Raw genomic sequence first — 20,510 nt, forward strand, 5'->3', positions numbered from 1 at the left:
GATCATCTAGTCCAACTTCCCCACTAAAGCAGGTTCTTCACAGGAAAGTATCCAGGTGGTGGTTGAATATCTCCAGAGCAGCAGATTGCACAGCCTCCCTGGGCAGCTTGTTCCCATGCTCTGTAAATCTCAAAGTAAAGATGTTCTTTCTCATGTTCATATGGAAGTTTTATGTTCCAGTTTGTGCCCATTGCCTCTTGTTGCTGAAAAGCACTGAAAAGAGCCTGTCTGCCCTCAACACCCACTCATTATAAGCATTAATAAGATCCCTTCTCAGTGTCCTCCAGGCTGAGCAGTCCCAGGTGTCTCAGCTTTTCCTCATACAGGAGATACCCAAAATCTCTATTTATCTTTGCATCCCTCCACTGGACTCTCTCTATAAGTTCCTGTCTTTCTTTAATGGAGGGGCCCAGAAGTGGACATGGTACTTCAGATGAAGTGAAATGAAGAAATGAAATGGTGAGCCACATTCACCCGCAGCACCACCTGATCTAAATTCAACATGAACAGTGTCTTCAATGCCATGGACATGTAACGGGGTGATCTTCACCTAAAGCAGCCAGGAGGCTCTTAAGGTTTTCAAGGCAAAGGTCCTGTATCCAACTTGAAGTTGCATATGCTTGATGACCATCAGTCTGACCTTAAAATCAAGCTGAGGAACAAATGGTAGTTAAGCACGCAAATCCCATCCTTCAGAACAAAGCAGGGATGTCTGTTAAAAACAGATGCTCTAGGAAATAATTAGGTGGCAGCAGTACAATCAAGTCTGCTCTGTGGCTGACTCACAGCCTGGAAAATGGGAGAAAGGTTAGGTTTTGTGGGCTGACTGACTTCCAAACTAAACTACAGCAGCAGCTCACATTACATGAAACGTACCTACAGATTTAGGATTCATATGGTTCCCTTGTACTGAAAACACTACTCTCAGTACTGATTATACATTTGGGAATACATATGGGGAAAAATGACACCATTACTGTGTAAAAAAAAACCCCAAACCCAACCTTTATTTTTCACAATACATTTCAAGTACATGCAGAACAGATTTACATTTGTCTTTAAGGCAAACAGAAATTGGGTTCTTATTCCTGAGTTGCTAAGCACCAGTAGAAATAACAAATAAAAGCCTGGGAAATGTCACTGCCTTTGAAACAGCAGCTGCCTCTCATGCAAAATATTTCTGCTTTCACCTCACATTTCTTTTAATGAGCGATTTATACTAAAAATTCCTATTGCTTTTTTGAGCAGCTTCTTCAGATTCCAATCCCTTCACAGAAATATTGTGCCAAGATGCAACAAACTTTACATGTTTGTTATTTACCTCACACAGTGTTTACTGATGATGGCGCAGCTGTTCTTCTGTCTCTTCTGGCAGACACATCAAGGGCTGCTCTTCAGTTACTTTAAGAGTTCTGGAATCCCCAAACACAGAAAAACCAAACACCATCACCTTATGTCTACAGGAGCCTGTGGCTTCTATAGTACTGTAAGAGGCAAGTTCACCTCAGCCACTCAACATTTGCAATGAGCTAGGCTATCAAAACCCACCATCTCCAACAGGCACTTTTCTCCCATGATCTGTAAGAGGTTGACAGGGCACGACCCTAAAAAACACTCAGTAAGTGCAAAATAAAGTTCCTATTTCACATAAAAGCATAGTCCAAGCAGAAAGTCAATAGTACGAAATGGGGAAAGTGACATCTACAGTGGAAAAATGTTTCACTTCAAATTAAATGTGCTGCTTAATTTCATGTATTCCTGAAACCAAGCTTGTTAATGTCTTTTCAAACACATCAGCAATTCCATGTTTCTGTTGCCATTTGCTCTCCAGGTGCCTGTCTCCACTAATCAATGCTCATCACGAGTAATTTTTAAACAAATGGTACTATTTCCTGGAGTCTAAGTTAAACATTCACTGAAAGAAACAGAACAACTGTGCCTTGATTAAACACCTGCTTTAAACTGGGTATGAAAGCAAAAACCAACACACTGACCACATGTAATTTCTTAGTTCTTTTACAGCTATTACCTGCTAGTACCAAATGTCTTCCTTCACAACCACTGCACTCAGTGGCAACAAATGACAGCAGATCTCTTTCGGAATAATCCGCACCCAAACAGTCAACTTTCAAAACTACCTCTAACAAAAAGAAATGATCTCAGAAGGAAATCCTTTACCTGTCTAAGGGGTTAATCATCCAGGCTGGATTTGGTTTTGAACAGCCTGGCGTAGTGGCTGGCAACCCCCATGGCAAGGGGGTTGAAACTAGATGATCTCTGAGGTCCTTTTCAGCCTCAGGCCACTCTACAATTCACTCTATGATTCTATGATTATGAACTAAGCACCAAGGAGAACACAATGAATGAACCCAGACAATAAGAGGAGCTCACAAAGCATCTCACATGCCACTGTAGCTCATCAGGAATCTGACTCCTTCTGGTAAGGCACCTCCCAGTGGAAGGTTGGAAGGTTCCCCTCAAAGTAAGATGACTCCAGAAGGCTCCAAAAAACAATGATTGTGATTCTGCACCTGGTGACACCTCCATCCAAGAGCCTATTTCTAAATCAGTGCTGCTGGTTATCTAATCAGCATGTCCTCTGAGAAGATGTATACTTTCAATGGTTATTTCAGAAATAAGATGCTAGAAAACTTATACAATTTCAGACAGTCTTAAAAAGATTCTCCCTGTACACCTACACTCTGTTACAAAGAGACTGCACCGTACTGAGATAAAAACATTGTGACTCTAGGAAGTGATTGTTTACCTAGTGGTTGCTCACTTAGTGCACTTGGGAAATCTCATTGTAGTACAGTGGTAACTTTAACAATCTCTAGGACTCTGACACTTGCCTGCTTCTTGCCTCTTGCATACATTTTCCAGACCTGGATGGAGCTCAGGCTCTTCTGCCCTCATGAAAGCGAAAAGAAATGCATCCATTCAGGCTGTATGTCTGCTCCTCACTAACTGAGGTCACAGAAACTTATCAGGCTCTCTAGACATCTCATCAAGGTGAAACGTTCCAGAGGAAGTCCTTTTAATACCTCTTAAATTCAAGATGGTTCAACAGCACCGGTGAGCAGAGAGCAGACACTGCACATCACTGATGTACTCTGTGTCTCAGCTTGTTTGCAGCGGTAACTTGTACTCTCAACTGATTTCTGATTCGAAGAATTGGTCCCACCTGCTTTTTCAAGGGTTGCCGGAGCCTGAATCCTTTTGTGCAGAGGGGAGAAGATGTGAGCAGAAATAAGCTTCTGGACAGTTCTCAGGTGCTGCTTCCAGAGGCACCATATCTCCACATGCACAGTAAAAGACACTGTTCCTTCTTACAGTGCAGATGAAATAGATTATATCCAGTTTATTTATAACAAAATCATACACCTGAAATATCACAAACATTTACAGCTTTCCTGCTTTCTTCTGAGTTCTGAAAGGACCAAGCCATACAATTACACTGCTGTCTCCTTTGACTCTGATGTTTGCGTTGGCTTGAAGTTCAGTATCTCTTTATATGTAATACCTGGAAAAAAGAAACAAAAACAACACAAAACAACAGAATAAACAGTGTTGCTGGTCTGGCCAGAAAAGGAGCTGCAGACATAAGCCAGGCGCAGACCCCAGCATGGTTAGGCTTTGGTCAAGGTGAGGAAGACAGAGACCTCTTCAGGTGAAAAAAGAGAAAGAGTACAACAAACAATCAGAGATTGTTTTACCACTGTTTCACCACTTCAGATTTGAAGAAGTAGCCCAATACAAAAATGTCGTGTTTTCAAAGGGTGTAACCATTGACATTATAATACAGTGGGAAATATGCCCAGAAAGTGCTCTTAAGTACAGCAGAATTTCAAATCAAGACCTCACCACATTTAAGAGTCAAAGTACAAAACTCTGAGGGAAGACAAAAACCAGATTTGGATTTTAATTTCTCCTGAGAGAGACTGGCTTTCTCAGAAAGAGAAAACATATCTAACTGAAAATTAAGGCCAGCAATAGCTTTATGGCCTACAGAGACAACAGCTCAGGAATGTGTTGCCCTGTCCAATCCACTGTAACAAACACGTTTCTTTCTTACATTGCAGGACATAAGAAGAAAGATGTATGAAGAAGATAAGGAGCCACTGTTAGGAGGAAGAGAAGAAAACCTTTGTAGATATTTTCAGGAAGATTTGCTAAAAGGAACACTGACCAACAGTGTTTCTCTATTTCACTGCTGTCCACTTATTCTTTTCCATTAAAAGCTGTGACACTCGTCAGCAAAGGAGAATGTTTTCATGTTGGGATGGCCCTTCTAGCTGCTCATTCTTTACAACATCACAAAACTAAACTCACGCTTCCACTCATCCAGGGGTAGATCCATGTTATCAAATGTGTCATCATATTTCTCAGCCTCAATTTTTTCCTCAGGATCATGAATTGCTTCAAAGTAAGGATGCATCAAAGCCTCAGCTGCCGTGACTTGCTCCTCTGCATCCAGCACCAGCATGTTCTCCAAAAGATTTACAGCTATGGAACAGAAAATGAACACTGCATTGAAATCAAGCCACCGATTTCAGCTTATACATAGTAACGCTGCACTGAAGATGCTTTAAAGGTATCTACAGATTTACAAAGCAGAATCTTTGGGCTCATTCTACAGCCAGTGGGGCCCAATTGCACAACAAAACAGAGTGCTGTGAACAAGCTGGGATGTGTACCAAGCAATGCAGAGATGCTTCTTAAATTCCACATGCAATACAGATGCATCACCTCAGCTATGACTTCTGAACTTCTGACTCCAGATCCACCACATGTAGGAACTTCCCAGATGTCTGCCCTCACTGCCAGCACTTTCTTGTGGTTCTAAGGCACATCATTACTTGGCAGGGGCAAAATCAGCAGATGGGCATAGAGTTATCAAGAATTGTTTGTTATGTGACTAAATGCATGCCCTCAGCATTGGCAGCACATTTTCAAGTTCACCATGACATCCATGCTCTAAATGTCAGCACTAGCTTTATCTGCAATGTGTTTTGACCTCACCAAAACAATCCATGAAATCCACGAACATCTTCAGTGTTCCTCACCGGTGGATTTTGGATCGGGTCCTCTGTGAGACTATCAAAAGGCACTAATATAAACTGACATGATTCTATTATGTTCATAAAAGTATCCTGTAAGAACGTTTCTGAGTTGGGTGGAGCACCAGAAAGGAAGAAGGGACAGCAGCATGGGAAAAGATGCTGCAGCACCTGCTTGGCACATTACAGATTCACAACATTATAGAATCATTTTGATTGGAAAAGAACACTGAAATCTTTAAGTCCAACCACGTACCTAACAAGTTCTTCTAACCTTCTTTCCCAGACCAAGAGCAGTTGTTTTTCACATAAGGAGCAGCCAGATGGCCAAAGAAGTGACAGGAAGAAATAAAGTAGAGATGTGTAGAGTTTTCTGCAGCTGGGACAGCTAGTGAGTTAGCCATGCGGTCATGGTTAATAATCCTACTGTATCTTCATATGCCATTTTAACTGCTTAAATACAGAAGACTCAATTGTCCTAATTCATATTCTAAGAAAGCCTGGCTTTATGAGTCAGGTCATTGGGGAACAGATCAAGCTGGACAGAGCCATCTCAGAGCTCTTATTGCCTCAGGTCACGTCACAGTTATGCACACTTGGTATGTTCTTCTAGCTGTTTATATCCATCAAATACAAGCCAGATCTTTGCAGGAATGCACAGATGTTTCTCAGGATGCATTCATTCCATGTCTAAAATGTCAGCTTTCTATTTGTTTGCATTTCTGTTGTACATCAAAAGGACCTTTCAGAATTATATTTAAAATACAATGCACAGAAAACTTCATTAAATATATTTAAATCCCCAGGGCTCTTGAGAAAGCTGCTTCAGTAAAACCATTAAGCATGGTCTGGATCAGAGCCTAGAGCATAAAATACTTCTTTTTGACTCTTTTGAATCATCTGATTCCTGGCAGAGTCTAAACTTGGCACAATTCAGCCACTAGAACCAAAGTTCTGAGTTATGGAAAGCAAGAGGCAGAGCAGCATGGGAATCACCACATAACCTATCACACGGCTGACACTGCTGCTGCCTCCAGTGCAAACAAAACAACAACAGACTGTACACATTCACACAAACTGCCTTACCCAAAGGACTCGCATGCTTCAAGACGGATGCAAAATCCTTTTTCTGGACTTTTGGAAGGCTTTTGATGTAGTTTTTTGCCTTGAAAGAAACATGAGTAATAAATCAGAACTTTGCCTCCTTTACTAGGTACCTTACTGATGCTTTGACAGTACAGGCCGCTCCTCGGCCTTTTGGCTAAGATCAAGTGTAGTGTGTAGTACCTTGTACAAAAGGATATATTTTTTTGTTCTAAGGCCTGGTTATGTTCACCTTCTTGTTGAAAGGAACAGTTTCTTTTAAACCAAACCTTACAATTCTGATTAAGAAATTAAATGTAAAGCTCTGATACCTAATCAACATTTGATATGTTGATTAGAATAAGTATGTATTCATCGTTTGAAAGAATGTCATACTGATATTTACAGAAACCTCTAAAAGTGTATGTTCCACAGTAATTCTTTAGTATTTAAACTGCACAGTTCATCTAATTCTAGGTTCTTCTAATTTTAGGTTCTTTATAGTATGGACTTCAGGATTCTCAAAAACATCACAAGAAAATAGGAAAGAGGGAGTCAGAGAATGAATGAATGGGCTCTCTGAAGAGGTTCATATTGTCAGTACATTTCTAGCAAAGGAATTAATATATCAGCTCAGCTGATTTAAGGTACTTAAATATACTGATTTTTTCTCGGTGTCCTAATCATTTTGTTTACCCTTAATGTCCAGTAATTGTTCTGGCTGTGAAACTTCCTAAGCAGGCAGAGATGTGCTATCCGGGGTCATTTCAGCAGCCAACACGCATGATCTCAGGCACCCTAATAACTGAGAATGGCCCAAGTGAATTCAGGGCACATAACACGGTCTGACAAAGCGGAATACTCACCTCCTGACTCTTCAGTTTTTGCACAAAATCCTGACTTGGTGTACCCGTTATTTTCATGATTTCTGTGAGCTGGTCCAGATCTGAATGCCAGAAATAAGGAACAAAGACTCTCACCACAGGATAAAAACTACGTGTTTCTTTGCTGCTGGAGAATAAAGCAAAACCAACAATGCAACAACTGAAGACATGTAAAAGATGAGCTGTCAGACATTCAGAACTCATAAACAAGACAAGTGAAGAATTCTTGCTGTATTCTTTTAACACTGCACTCCACTGTTTGTCACAAGCATTCGGGCCAACAAAGTATCACCTAAGGTTGAAGTATGGCCAAATCTTAACTATTTTCTTGAATTGTCAGCAATGAAACGACATGACTAAATATTTTCTGCACATCTAAAATATTCTACTATGTATTATTTACAAGATATTTTGGACAAAAGCCTCAAAAAGCTTGGAATGGACTAGCACGTGCTCCTAAGTTCATACACTACACCAGAACTTTCTGTCCTGGAGTTGTGGAACCTATTGCTACAAAAAATGCATATGTATATATATTAATATTTACCTTTTGTATTGTCAGTGAAACTTATAGCTGATGATGTGAGCCATCATTCAATGGATATCTCAATCCCACTCTCTATTGAGAAAGTTCAGTAATACGAGTTTTAATTTGCTGATGTACAGACATGGTACAAGTATCAAATAACTAATTAAATACAAAGATGATAGCCTTACCTAAGTTATATTTTTCAATTTACGCTCATCAGATTTTCAGCACACTCACTGCATCACATAAGCACCTCTCATCATTTTCTGACTGTGGTTTCATTAATGCACTGAGGAAGGATACGGTCCTTTCCCCTGAACAGAGGCCTCCCCGTTATCATTTCAGCCATTATACAGCCCACAGACCAGATGTCAACTGAAAAGATGATAAAGTAGCATTAAATTATTGAATATTTGTTCATCTAAATGTAGATAAAGTTTAATTTAACATATATTTTAAAGGCGACTAAAATTTACCCTGGTAGCCTGCTATAATATACATGGGTGCCTTGCAGACTATGATAAACAGTATAGAAAACACTACTGGCATTTCAGATTGGCAAACAGAAGACAGTCTGGTACTGGGCAGAATCAGTTTCTCAGTATCAAACAGATGAATGTGGGAAGTAATTCAGCTAAGCTTTCAAAAACTTCTATGGTTTTTCTAGCATAACTTAAATTCCCTCATTCTGCCACTTACCCTGTCTGTTACAAACAGGCACATCTTTGCAGAAAGATTAGTCAGGGAGAACACAAATATGGTAGAGCAGGTTTGTTCCAATTGCTTTGGAACCTCCTGTGAATATTAGAAAATACACAAAAAACAACCCACCCATAAACTTAACAAAAAACACACCTCCAAATGATTACCTGCAATCTACAGGGAAGTTTTTCACCGTTATATTATCATTTCCACCTTCAATGTCTCACTCACTTCAGAAACACAGACTTGCCTGATTTGGTGAATGCTTCAGCTGTATTAAGACTTTTCCAAAGAGATGCTGACCTGTTTGTGTGTAATGCATCCAATTAAGGATGACCTCTGGGGCTCTGTACCACCTTGTAACCACGTAACCTGTCATCTCGCTGTCCGTATGCCTGGCCAAACCAAAATCCAGGATCTGTAGTGGAAGGACAAAGCACACCCAGACAGTTACCTATTTTATACACATCTAGCAAACACAGGAAATAAAAGACTCCGAACATCCTACAGAGGTGATTTTTGCATCTTTTTCTCATTGAAGTGTCTTGCTCTCATTTTAAGAATCAAGACAGAAGTAGCAAGGGGGTTTACAATTTTTTTCCATGTTAGATACCTCAATATCAACACTTAAAGCTGCAAAGCCAGTAGAGAAAACTATAAATGATTCAATTAATGGTTAAAGAGATACTGGTCACATTCAGTCCTGGCTATGGAACAACTCCTGTATCTTTTTAGAGATAGAAGAAAAGCACCCAGCTTACACAGCATCCACTGTTCTGACATCCATGGTGGCACAATTAATCAAGAGTGTGTTCCAAAAATATTCTGAAGGAAGGAGATATCATCTTTTTTTTTTTTTATGAATAACTCATAGAAAGGAAAACTTCCTCTAGGTTACATGAAAGTCTGGAACAAGCAGAGGGGACTCACTGTTATTCAGTCCCACTGATTTCCAACCTACTGCTTCAACCACAAAACAAACCTTGGTAAGAAATGCAAGATTAGTACAATTTTTTAGAAGATTATGTACAATTCTGCTCATTTCTAAGGCTCTCCTCTAAGAAAAGGAGGCGCAGGGGTGACCCCATCACTTTCTACAACTGCCTGAAGGGAGGCTGTGGTGAGGTGAGGGTTGGCCTCTTCTCCCATGTAACTAGTGATAGGATGAGAGGAAATGGTCTTAAGCTGCTCCAGGGTAGATTGGATATTAGGAACTACTTCTTCTCCAAGAGTGGTCAGGCACTGTAATGGGCTGCTCAAGGATGTGGTGGAGTCAATATCCCTGTAGGTGTCCAGGAAACATTTAGATGTTGTACAAAGGGACATGGTTTAGTGGGAAATATTGGTGGTAGGTGGGCAGTTGGACTGGATGATCTTAGAGGTCTTTTCCAACCTTGGTGATTCTATGATTGTAAGACCCTCTTGCTATTGCAATGTGCAGAGTAACAAGACTAAAAATAAACATTACAGCCTTTTGTCCATCTCTACGAAATTCGCTAATGTAAGGGCCCACCTGCATGGACAATCAAAAGATGGTGCCAACAGATGTGGCCAACAGTCAGTTCACAGTTTATTGGGAAATCCACGCTATGAACAAGAAGCAGGGGGTTTTGGGAGAGAAGTCTGCTCAGATCACCCTTTGCAGATACTTGAATAGGCAGCTTCATGTGAAGGGCCGCTACTCTCCACGTGCATCTGGCTTCATACATATATTGACACGGCAGAAGTTTTTACTATGAGCACCTATGCATTACTATAGCAAGACTGATATATTTGTAATGCTTTCACTGTAGTTAAGGATCTTAAAATATTTTCCTTTAAGCAGGACAATTTCATCATTCCCTGATGCTAACAGAAAGGGAAACTGCAATTTCATTCATAGATTAAGAGCATAAAATGCCAGGGCTTTTCCTTATTGCCACACTAGAAGCAATATTTCTGTAACTTCCTGTCATAGTTTTGTGGTGCTGCTGTCAATATTCCACATCATAACATCATGTGCAGTATAGACCATCCATACTCCAGTTCCGTAGAATAGTAGCATCCCAGGTGCTCAGCTCTCGGAGAAGAACTACATATCCCAGAGGACGCCGCGGCCAGAGATAAGTCACGGGAGGAGGACATCTATAATCTCACTCTCAGGCTGGAACTCGCTCTCTCTCTCTCTCGGACTCTCAGGGAGTGAGAAGCATTCCTGCCGTGTCGCCTAGACTTCACAGTAGGCCTCTCGGTTTTTCGGGGACTCTCTCTCTCTGTTTTGTTCAATTTATTAGCCTCAATCATTGTATTCCGATATCATATTTAGTAAATTAAGTTTTCCTCCTTAGATTGCTGCTACTGTTTCATTTTCCCTTCCTTTCCGGGGCCCCGGGAGGGGAGGCCCTACGGGGCGGCTGCCCTGTCACAGATACAGGTAAATCTAGATAATCTGTGACAGATTATTGGTGGAGAATGCGGGCATAGGTGGGCAAAAGTGGGCAAAAGTGGGCAGAAGCTGCTGTTTTTCTGCTTTTCCTTTTGGCTTTTACAGAGCTACGAGTTTTTTTTTCCTTTAAGGAGCTATCTAAAGTTTACGTTTCTGCGCCTGGGATCTTGACCTTGAAATTCCAGGCGAACTGTCAACATTCAGGAGTAGCTGTACACTCTGAGCATTGCTATCTTGCTTTCGTGAAGAAAGCAAAGAGATTCTCTTGCTCTCTCAGAGCACAGCTAGCTGGCTCTGACTTTCACAGTGTCTGCTAATTACTACCAGCTATGAATCTACTCTCCATTCCAGCTGCTCTGTTTAAGGGATTGAAAGCAATTATGATCTTCTCAACGTATTGGCCATTTGTCCATCCCATGATTTTTTGTTGTGGTATTATGTATATATATAACCTAATAAGGGCACTGATGGAGACACCTGCCTGGTATTTATATGTGATATGGTATAATTTGAATGTTGGCACTTACATCCCAGATGGAATGGTCAATTTTTCAAGCACTTGCTTCCCAGATGGAATAGACAATTTTACAGACACCAAAATTCTCAATCCAGTGTACAGGCTGTACTCTCAGATTGCCGCACATTTTTCAATAGCCGAGTTAGTGCCCATACTTGTGGCCATGTTATCAATATTAATGAATGTATTCCAATACATTCGTTCTATACGGAAGTCTTCTCTAAAACCAGAAAATGCTGACTGGCAGGGAATATGGAAAGGTTTAGGAAAGATCTTAGAAGCGTGGGGACCCACAGTGTTGTGGGATTTCACTCTTGAACACCTGAGGGACCCTGAGAAATTAAGTGAATACTTGGGTCAGAAATCTAAGGAGGTAAACATTATTTGGGGTTTGGCTTACGCATACCGTGCTCTGTATAATACTATTCTGGAGAGAGAGAGTTTCCGATCTGAGATTCAAGCCAAAAAAGGAAAATCCCAAGTCAACTCTGATCAGTCACAGGAGGCACCAGTAACAATGTCAGTTGCCCCTGTGGAAGGCAAGAAATGGAAACGGGTGTCCACGCGTCTAGAACGAAGAGAAGGAGAAGCAGAGCAGGCAGCAGAAGAACCAGGCCCCTCGTCTGGATCGGCACCAAAAAAAGCAAAAAGAAAAACCAAGAGGCATGAAGAAGAGACTGATGATGAGGAGGAAATTACTTATCGTCGACCTCTGAAGCTGACTGAAATCCAAGGCTCAAGAAAAGAGTTTACACGGCGTCAAAATGAAGGTGTCCTTGCCTGGTTGCTTCGCTGCTGGGACAGTGGGGCCAACAGCTTGTCCCTAGATGGTAACGAAGCTCGCCAACTAGGAAGTATTGCCCAAGACCCAGGTATCGGCAGAGGAAGTTTTCACAAAAGGAGAGAAGATTATCCAAATTCTGCTACAAGCTGGTTTTGCTATTAAGCAAAGCAAAGTAAAAGGGCCTGCCCAAGAAATTCAGTTTCTAGGTATAAAGTGGCAGGATGGACGTCGTCACATCCCAACAGATGTGATTGACAAAATCACTGCCATGTCTCCACCAACTAACAAGAAAGAGACACAGTCCTTCCTGGGTGTAGTGGGCTTTTGGAGGATGCACATTCCAAACTACAGCCTCATTGTAAGCCCCCTTTATCATATAACGCGGAAGAAGAATGAATTTGCATGGGGCCCTGAGCAGCAGCAGGCTTTTGAGCAGATAAAACAAGAGATAGCCCGTGCCGTGGCCCTGGGGCCAGTACGAACGGGACAGGATGTAAAGAACATCCTCTACACTGCGGCTGGAGAGAAAGGTCCCACTTGGAGTTTGTGGCAAAGGGCCTCAGGAGAGACCCGAGGCCGACCCCTGGGATTTTGGAGTCGAGCGTATAAGGGGTCTGAAGAGTGCTACACTCCAACTGAGAAGGAGATCTTAGCCGCATATGAGGGGGTTCGGGCTGCTTCCGAAGTAGTTGGTACTGAAACGCAACTCCTCCTGGCACCTCGGCTACCAGTGCTGAACTGGATGTTCAAAGGACAGGTTCCCTCCACCCATCATGCTACTGATGTCACCTGGAGCAAGTGGATTACGCTGATTACACAATGAGCGCGGATGGGGAACCTCAATCGTCCAGGAATTTTAGAGGTGATCATGGACTGGCCTGAAGGTAAAAAGTTTGGAACATCACCAACAGAAGAGGTGTCACGTGCTAAAGAAGCCCCACCATACAACGAGCTACCAGAAAATGAGAAGAAATATGCCCTGTTCACTGATGGATCATGTCGTATTGTAGGAAAGCATCGCAAATGGAAGGCTGCTGTGTGGAGCCCCACACGACAGGTTGCGGAGGCCACTGAAGGTAAGGGAGAATCAAGTCAGTTTGCAGAGGTAAAAGCTGTCCAGCTGGCCTTAGATGTTGCTGAACGGGAGAAGTGGCCAATGCTTTATCTTTATACTGACTCATGGATGGTGGCAAATGCCTTATGGGGGTGGTTACAGCAGTGGGAACAGAAGAACTGGCAGCGGAGGGGTAAACCTGTTTGGGCTGCTGAACTTTGGAAAGACATTGCTGCCCGAACAAAACGTATGGTTGTAAAGGTGCGTCACGTGGATGCACATGTGCCCAAGAGTCGGGCTACTGAAGAACAACAAAACAACCATCAGGTAGATAAAGCTGCCAGAATTGAGGTGGCTCAAATCGACTTGGACTGGCAAAATAAAGGTGAACTATTTCTGGCTCGATGGGCCCATGAGACCTCAGGCCATCAAGGAAGAGATGCAACATATAAGTGGGCCAGAGACCGAGGGGTGGACTTAACTATGGGCGCTATTGCACAGGTTATTCATGACTGTGAAACATGTGCCATAATTAAACAAGCCAAGAGGATGAAACCTCTCTGGGAGGAAAGGCGATGGCAAAAGTACAAATATGGGGAAGCGTGGCAGGTTGATTATATCACCTTGCCACGATCTCGCAGTGGTAAATGCTATGTGCTCACCATGGTGGAGGCAACTACTGGGTGGCTTGAAACATACGCAGTACCCCATGCTACCGCCCGAAACACCATATTGGGTCTTGAGAAACAAGTCCTGTGGCGGCATGGCACCCCAGAAAGAATTGAATCTGATAATGGGACACATTTCAAAAATTCCCTTATAAATACTTGGGCCAAAGATCATGGCATTGAATGGATTTATCATATTCCCTACCATGCACCAGCTTCTGGTAAAATTGAACGATATAATGGGTTGTTGAAAACTATGTTGAAAGCAATGGGTGGTGGAACATTTAAGCACTGGGAAAAGAATCTAGCAGAAGCCACTTGGTTGGTCAATACTAGAGGATCTGTCAATCGTGATGGTCCTAGCCAATCTAGCCCCCTACACACTATAGAAGGAGATAAGGTCCCTGTTGTACATGTAAGGAACATGTTGGGAAAAGCTGTTTGGGTCCTTCCAGCCTCCGGAAAAGGAAAACCTGTTCGTGGAACTGTTTTTGCCCAGGGACCTGGGTGCACTTGGTGGGTAATGCAGAAGGATGGGGATGTTCAATGTGTACCACAAGGGAATTTGATGCTGGGGGAGTGCAGTCAATAATTTTATGTATCTATGTATATATTTGCATGTGTAGTGTGTTTTAGTTATTATAATTATACATTCAATTATGTTACATTTAAATGTACTATTTAGCTATCATAGTTTTATATACGTGTATATATATGTATATATATTAACCATGATGTAATAATGTAGAATAAGGGGTGGAATGTCATAGTTTTGTGGTGCTGCTGTCAATATTCCACATCATAACATCATGTGCAGTATAGACCATCCATACTCCAGTTCCGTAGAATAGTAGCATCCCAGGTGCTCAGCTCTCGGAGAAGAACTACATATCCCAGAGGACGCCACGGGAGGAGGACATCTATAATCTCACTCTCAGGCTGGAACTCGCTCTCTCTCTCTCTCGGACTCTCAGGGAGTGAGAAGCATTCCTGCCGTGTCGCCTAGACTTCACAGTAGGCCTCTCGGTTTTTCGGGGACTCTCTCTCTCTGTTTTGTTCAATTTATTAGCCTCAATCATTGTATTCCGATATCATATTTAGTAAATTAAGTTTTCCTCCTTAGATTGCTGCTACTGTTTCATTTTCCCTTCCTTTCCGGGGCCCCGGGAGGGGAGGCCCTACGGGGCGGCTGCCCTGTCACAGATACAGGTAAATCTAGATAATCTGTGACACTTCCCTATAACTGTTGATTACCTACAAATTTGGAATGGACTATGGGAGGGATTTTTATTCTTACCATTAAAATGCAATTGATTAAGCCCTTCAAAACTGGTCTCAAAATATTTGCAACTGCAATACACCTTTACATACAGCTTTCAAATCCAGTGCATACATGGACCAGAAACTGTGCCTTCCCTTAATGCAGAGAGGGAGAGGAGGGTGAGAGAAATGAGAGTGTTGTGCAGCAGGTCAAAAGGCACTGGTGGTACCATCTGGCACAGCTTTGTAGGCCTCTTTCATACAAAAGGCTGTGACACCAGGTCTTGGCAAAGGGCTGAGATGGGGCTAAGATGGAATCTGGGCCTGTATTTTTCTAAAGGCAGAAAATGAAGGACAGCAAGAATTGTCATGTGTTATTCATTAACTTTATGATTTCTTTTCATTGAAATGTTCATTAGGCTCATGAACAACTGGAGCTTAGCATTAACACAGTACCAATGCAACAGCAATTTTCACATAAAATTATTCTCTCACACTCTGCTTGATCTTCCAGTTTTCTATCAGAATTTCAAAAGATATTTTCAAAGCAAGTTGAAAACCAATTTTATAACGCAGGAATTACGAAAGAGAGCAAATTCCCCACAGCTCAAGAGTAAGCTCCCTTTCTATTTAGCAGTCTTAATTTTCTTCCTTGCTTCAGTAACTGTAACAAAAATAATTTGTAGCTTCAAGACAGCAGGAAGGGCAGAGACTCCCCCTGTGGCACCCTCTGCTGCCACTTCTCTGATTCCTATGCAGCAGCTGAAAGAATCGGACAAGGCAGCCGCAAAGCATGCTCTGAGAAATAGGGCTGATTACTTATTAGCAATTATTAATTCAAGGAACCGTTCTGACTTTCCCGCAGCTGCACAGCCCCAAGAGCTGGGCCAAGGGAAGCTCCTGAGACACATAAGAGGGAAAAAGGGTAGGATGAGCCCTGGCAGTACTGCCTTGTGCCAGCGTATGGTGGCCTTAGATGTGCGCTCATAGGGCAAGGCACATCCTATGTATTACACCTGGAATACACACACAGTGAAAGGCAGTTCAATCAGCTCAGTGTAAGTGAGATCAGTTAAACCCCTGCCCTCATATGTTTAATGTACATTTCTCAACATTTGATAGTTGGACAACTCCATACACTGGAGTTGCCTTTGGACAACCAGTATTTACTGGTTTCACACTGGCACACCTCTTCCGCATGCGATATCAGAACTTACCATAAAACTAGAGATAGAGAGTCAGGAAAGAAAACCTAAACTTAGTACTACATTTTCTCCTACTTATTTAACAAAACAGTGTTCTGGTATCAAATTATTTGCTTCAGCTCATGTAAAAGCTTTAAAATGTCCAAGGTAAAAAAAAAAACAACAGTTGTATTAGGTAAGGAAATAGAGTAATCATAAGTAATCATACAGTGAAAGAATGTCTTGGACCTGGACTGAGCCTCAAAATCTCACTGTACAGGTAGGGGGGTGGAGGGAGAACACATCCAACTGGTTTATCTAGATTCTTTTTTCCCCCACTATCATCACAAGCCAGAAAGAGACAACTGGCTTTCTGTCTTTAACAGGGAAATCCTCAAAAGAAACGGCCCTGAGCAGCCAGGTCTGTTCCACTCATTCTCCAAAGAGCAAGAAACTGCATTGCAACAGCTATATGCTGTATATAATACAGCATATAATTCATATGTTACAAGTTAAAATACTATTTCTGCAATCCCGCATCAACTTTTATTTCATTTAATTATGGGAGTGCTTTACAACCTTTGATCTTCTGTATCTCCCATTTGTAGACTTAGACTCACTGTATTTATTCAAAGCTGGAAATCTCACATGACTGAACCATAAAGGCTTGTATCTTTTCATGGAGATGGCCTTGGCCATAAGATCTAAGAGTCCTTACAAATCAGGACACAAATGTCCCATTCAAACTACTGTTGTTTTGTGAAGATGTACATGCCAGGCACGACAGCACAAGATAGAAGACGTAGCTTGGGCTTGTAATTAACTGAAAAGTCCTGGCTTGCCTCTCAGATTGCTACAGCTAAGAGAAGACCCGTAACAAAAAACACTCTAGAAAATTAATAGTGATCTATTAAAATAGAATACAATAGAATACAACAGGATGACCTGAGGACTGGAAGCAGTGTGAGGCCCCTATCTCTCAGGAGAATAAACTGCATCCCTAAAATGAACAGTGCTGAGCACTACGTAGTTCCACTTGATAATGAATGATTTGCTTTTTTTAAAGAAGCTCATTCTGCACAGCTCAACCAGACACGTTTTGCTACATTGGGGCACCCTGTGTAACTACTTCTCAAGTGCAAATATCTTCCCTAACAGGTATTGGAAGATTTTCAATACAGATAAGAAACTGAGAAATAAAATCTGAACAGTCCCGATTCAGTCCAGTGATTTAGATGGAGGCCTGAGATGACAAATGTGCAGCAGCAGAATTACTCTTCAGACCTTCAGACAGACTCTACTGAGAACATATCCTAGGAAGATTCTGCAGGAATGGCAACAGCCACTCTTCAGGACAGATACTTTCCAGTGTGGGTGCTACAGGATGGGTGTGAGTGTGCACCATCCTTACACCCACCTTTGGACAGAAGCCCAGGCGGGTAGGACAAAGGGAGGCATGGTCTATGTCAGCACTTTCTCCACTCCAGATGAGCAGTAACCAGGAAATACAAGGAATGCCATAAAGTGCACCTGTCTTACAGAGTACCAGTGAAAGTTAACAGAGGAACAATACAATGCTAAATTAGTAACCATCTCCCTATATTGATATTTTCCTAGTAACACAGTTAAAAGCAAAAATTAAGAACTGATGTATTCCTTCTGTGTAGTGCATGTAGTCTACATGCAATTGATGCTTTTATTTTAATGGTGCAGAAGGAACCGCTATCAAAGAAATACGATGTTTCTGGTGAGCAGTATTTGATTCCTCACATGCTTCTCTGAAGCAATGAGCTGCAAGGTGTCATAGGAACAGTTCTCCATTACAGCCCTTGTGCAATTGTAAACACGACATGATTATTTCCTGAGAAGCCTGACTACTCTAGTTACACACACAGGCTTTCATGGGTCTAAGGCTATTGCATGGACTGCCACATAAACACCAACCCACAAGAAGGTAACTTCAGCTCTCACACTGCTCCTCACCCAGCTGGAAGGACCAAAGCCACAAATAAAGCCTGTTGCATTGACCTCCCCACCAGTAATCTTCTGTACACCCTGGAGCCACCCCTCAGCTCTCCCCTGTTAACAAAGCACTAATTTCCCTGAGTGTCCTACATGTGTTCAGCTCTGACATCCTTGGCAGCATTCTGATCTGTGGTACAGCCACTTCTTTTCTTGGCTCCATAATGATCTCAGACATTTATCACCACCTCTGCCGTTCACATGAAACATACACTGACTACAGTTAAGGACATGCAAGTAGGAAACTGATAGATGATCAGTATTCAGGGCTTTATTTCTTAAATAAATACACAAATACTGTGGTGGTGATTAAAGCCACGCAAACTGGAACTGGAAAACATTTAAAAGGATCAGTCTCCAGTCATTTTTTCCAAGTTCATCATCATCATCCTTTCTCCAAGACTCATCTGAGCTCCTGGACCAGCCCCCGACCCATCCCTACCACTGAAACCAGTTAGCACACTTACAGCTGCCACCCCCGGTGTTTTCTGTGGTGCATTTCTGATACAGATGAAAACTTCTTTTCAGTGAACATATCCTACCTTCAATTCACAGTCTTCATTTACTGCCAGGTTTCCAGGCTTTAGATCCTGCAATCAGTTTTGAAATGGATGTTACTTATTTATTTTACAACGTCATAAATCTAAACCAGAAAATTAGGCATAAAAAATTACAGAAGTAAAGACACAAACTTGAATTTCTATGGCATTTTTCCTTGTGTTCTCCCCTGGGATGACCTTTAAGGAACCCTTCTAAATAAAAAAATCTATCATAGTATCATAGTATCGTGCGAGTTGGAAGGGACCTTAGAGATCATTGAGTCCAACTCCCAGTATTCGAGCCCTCTAGTGTAGCAGAGCGGCAGTTCTACCACTTGCGCCACAGGGGGGATTCGAACCCTGGGCCTCTTATATTACATTTAAATATTTTTAAGAGTTTACTTTCATTTTTATCTTCAAAAAGTCAGAAAAAAATCACAGCCATCTCAATTTAAGTGTCATCTGCTCTTATTGGGACTTACAACCCAATTTCATGAAGTGCTTTAAGAAATCTAAACCTAAACAGCACTCAGTGCAACTCTGCTGGCCAACTTCCAGTTGATGTAGCTACACTGGTTCTATCAAAGATATAACCAAACTTCAACATGACAAATGTAAACTCAGGCACATTTATGTCCATTATACACAATCGCATTCCTGCTGTAAGAACTTAAACATATTTTATGTAGTTTCTACTTACCCTGTGAATTATGCCAGATGAGTGAATATACTGCAAAGGAAAAAAAACAAGAAAGCATGTTTTACTTAATGAGCTCCTGACCCTAAGGAGCCGTCTGGGGAGGAGGTAGAAGGTGCCTTGTCATGGTGCTAATGTCATCTGAATTTTGGACATGTTTATTTACTACACAGAAGTAACCTTCAGGTAACTCAATAGCATTTTACCCTATTCCTCCCTAAGAAACAACATACCAGTAAAACAGTTTGAGTACCGTACCAGATCATACAGTTTTTCTGGATATTTGTCCACTGAAATAAATCCTGCTCTTTTATACATCAGAAATGCTCTCTTGCAGTAGACATTTCAGCTGTGCCATCATAGTTTAGATATGCATGCCTCAATGGTACCTTTAAGAACAGAATAAAGTTGAGGCAAGATCTTAAGCCTTGCTGTAGGCTCCTCCATTGCCTGCATACAAATCTAGTTTATCAGATTTCTCAGCACATTTTCATCATGCATTTTAGGGCTCTCAAAATTCAAACCGAGAAATGGATGCTGAAGACCAGTTCTTCAAGCAAGCTGGGAAACAAGACATCTGACCAAATACCGGTACCTACACCTGCATCTGTCACCCGGTGCTCACACCAGGAGGTACCTGATTCCTCTCACCAGGTGAACACCACCCTCGAAGAGATGTCTCATCGTAGGCCATGAAAGGAGTCTCTGGTCACTGGCTCAGACACAGGCATTTCTTTTGCAAGTACTGAAGTGCAGAAAGTGGGTTGCATGCTTGCCTGCTGTCTCAAAGTGAGGGCACACTACCCTGGAGTGCCCTGGGACAAGTTTGTGCTGTTCAGATGCAGGGAAATGGTCTGAAAACACTGCACACCATGAAGACTGAGGCATCTCTATTACTCAGACTAAGCAACAAGAGAACAATAAGGGCTTTTTAATGAGTCCTCAGAAATGATGGATGAAGTCGGAATCTTAAATGTCTTTACCTCAACCCACAAGTTTTATCTTTTTCCAGTTCTCTCCCCGATCCCACCAGGGGAACAGTAAGCAAACAGTGATGTGGTGGGGAGCTGCAGAGTTAAACCGCAGCAGTCCTTGTGGTGAC

At 41.9% G+C, this 20,510-nt stretch overlaps 1 protein-coding gene across 1 annotated transcript in view; it reads right to left on the reverse strand.

Moving 5' to 3' along the window:
* Positions 1-978: 978 nt before the first annotated feature.
* Positions 979-20,510, reverse strand: part of MAPK12 (mitogen-activated protein kinase 12) — a 35,000-nt gene continuing 15,468 nt past the window's right edge. Inside the window, exons 5-12 of the mRNA XM_072337702.1 lie at positions 19,412-19,441; positions 18,715-18,762; positions 8,562-8,676; positions 7,860-7,931; positions 7,010-7,089; positions 6,147-6,225; positions 4,333-4,506; positions 979-3,523 (exon numbers count right to left, since the gene is read on the reverse strand). Of these exons, the coding sequence (XP_072193803.1) occupies positions 3,453-3,523; positions 4,333-4,506; positions 6,147-6,225; positions 7,010-7,089; positions 7,860-7,931; positions 8,562-8,676; positions 18,715-18,762; positions 19,412-19,441 (669 nt within the window). The 3' untranslated portion in view covers positions 979-3,452. The remainder of the gene's footprint in view (positions 3,524-4,332; positions 4,507-6,146; positions 6,226-7,009; positions 7,090-7,859; positions 7,932-8,561; positions 8,677-18,714; positions 18,763-19,411; positions 19,442-20,510) is intronic.

The sequence above is a fragment of the Excalfactoria chinensis genome, chromosome 1 (assembly GCF_039878825.1).
Source record: "Excalfactoria chinensis isolate bCotChi1 chromosome 1, bCotChi1.hap2, whole genome shotgun sequence".
NCBI lineage: Eukaryota > Metazoa > Chordata > Aves > Galliformes > Phasianidae > Excalfactoria > Excalfactoria chinensis.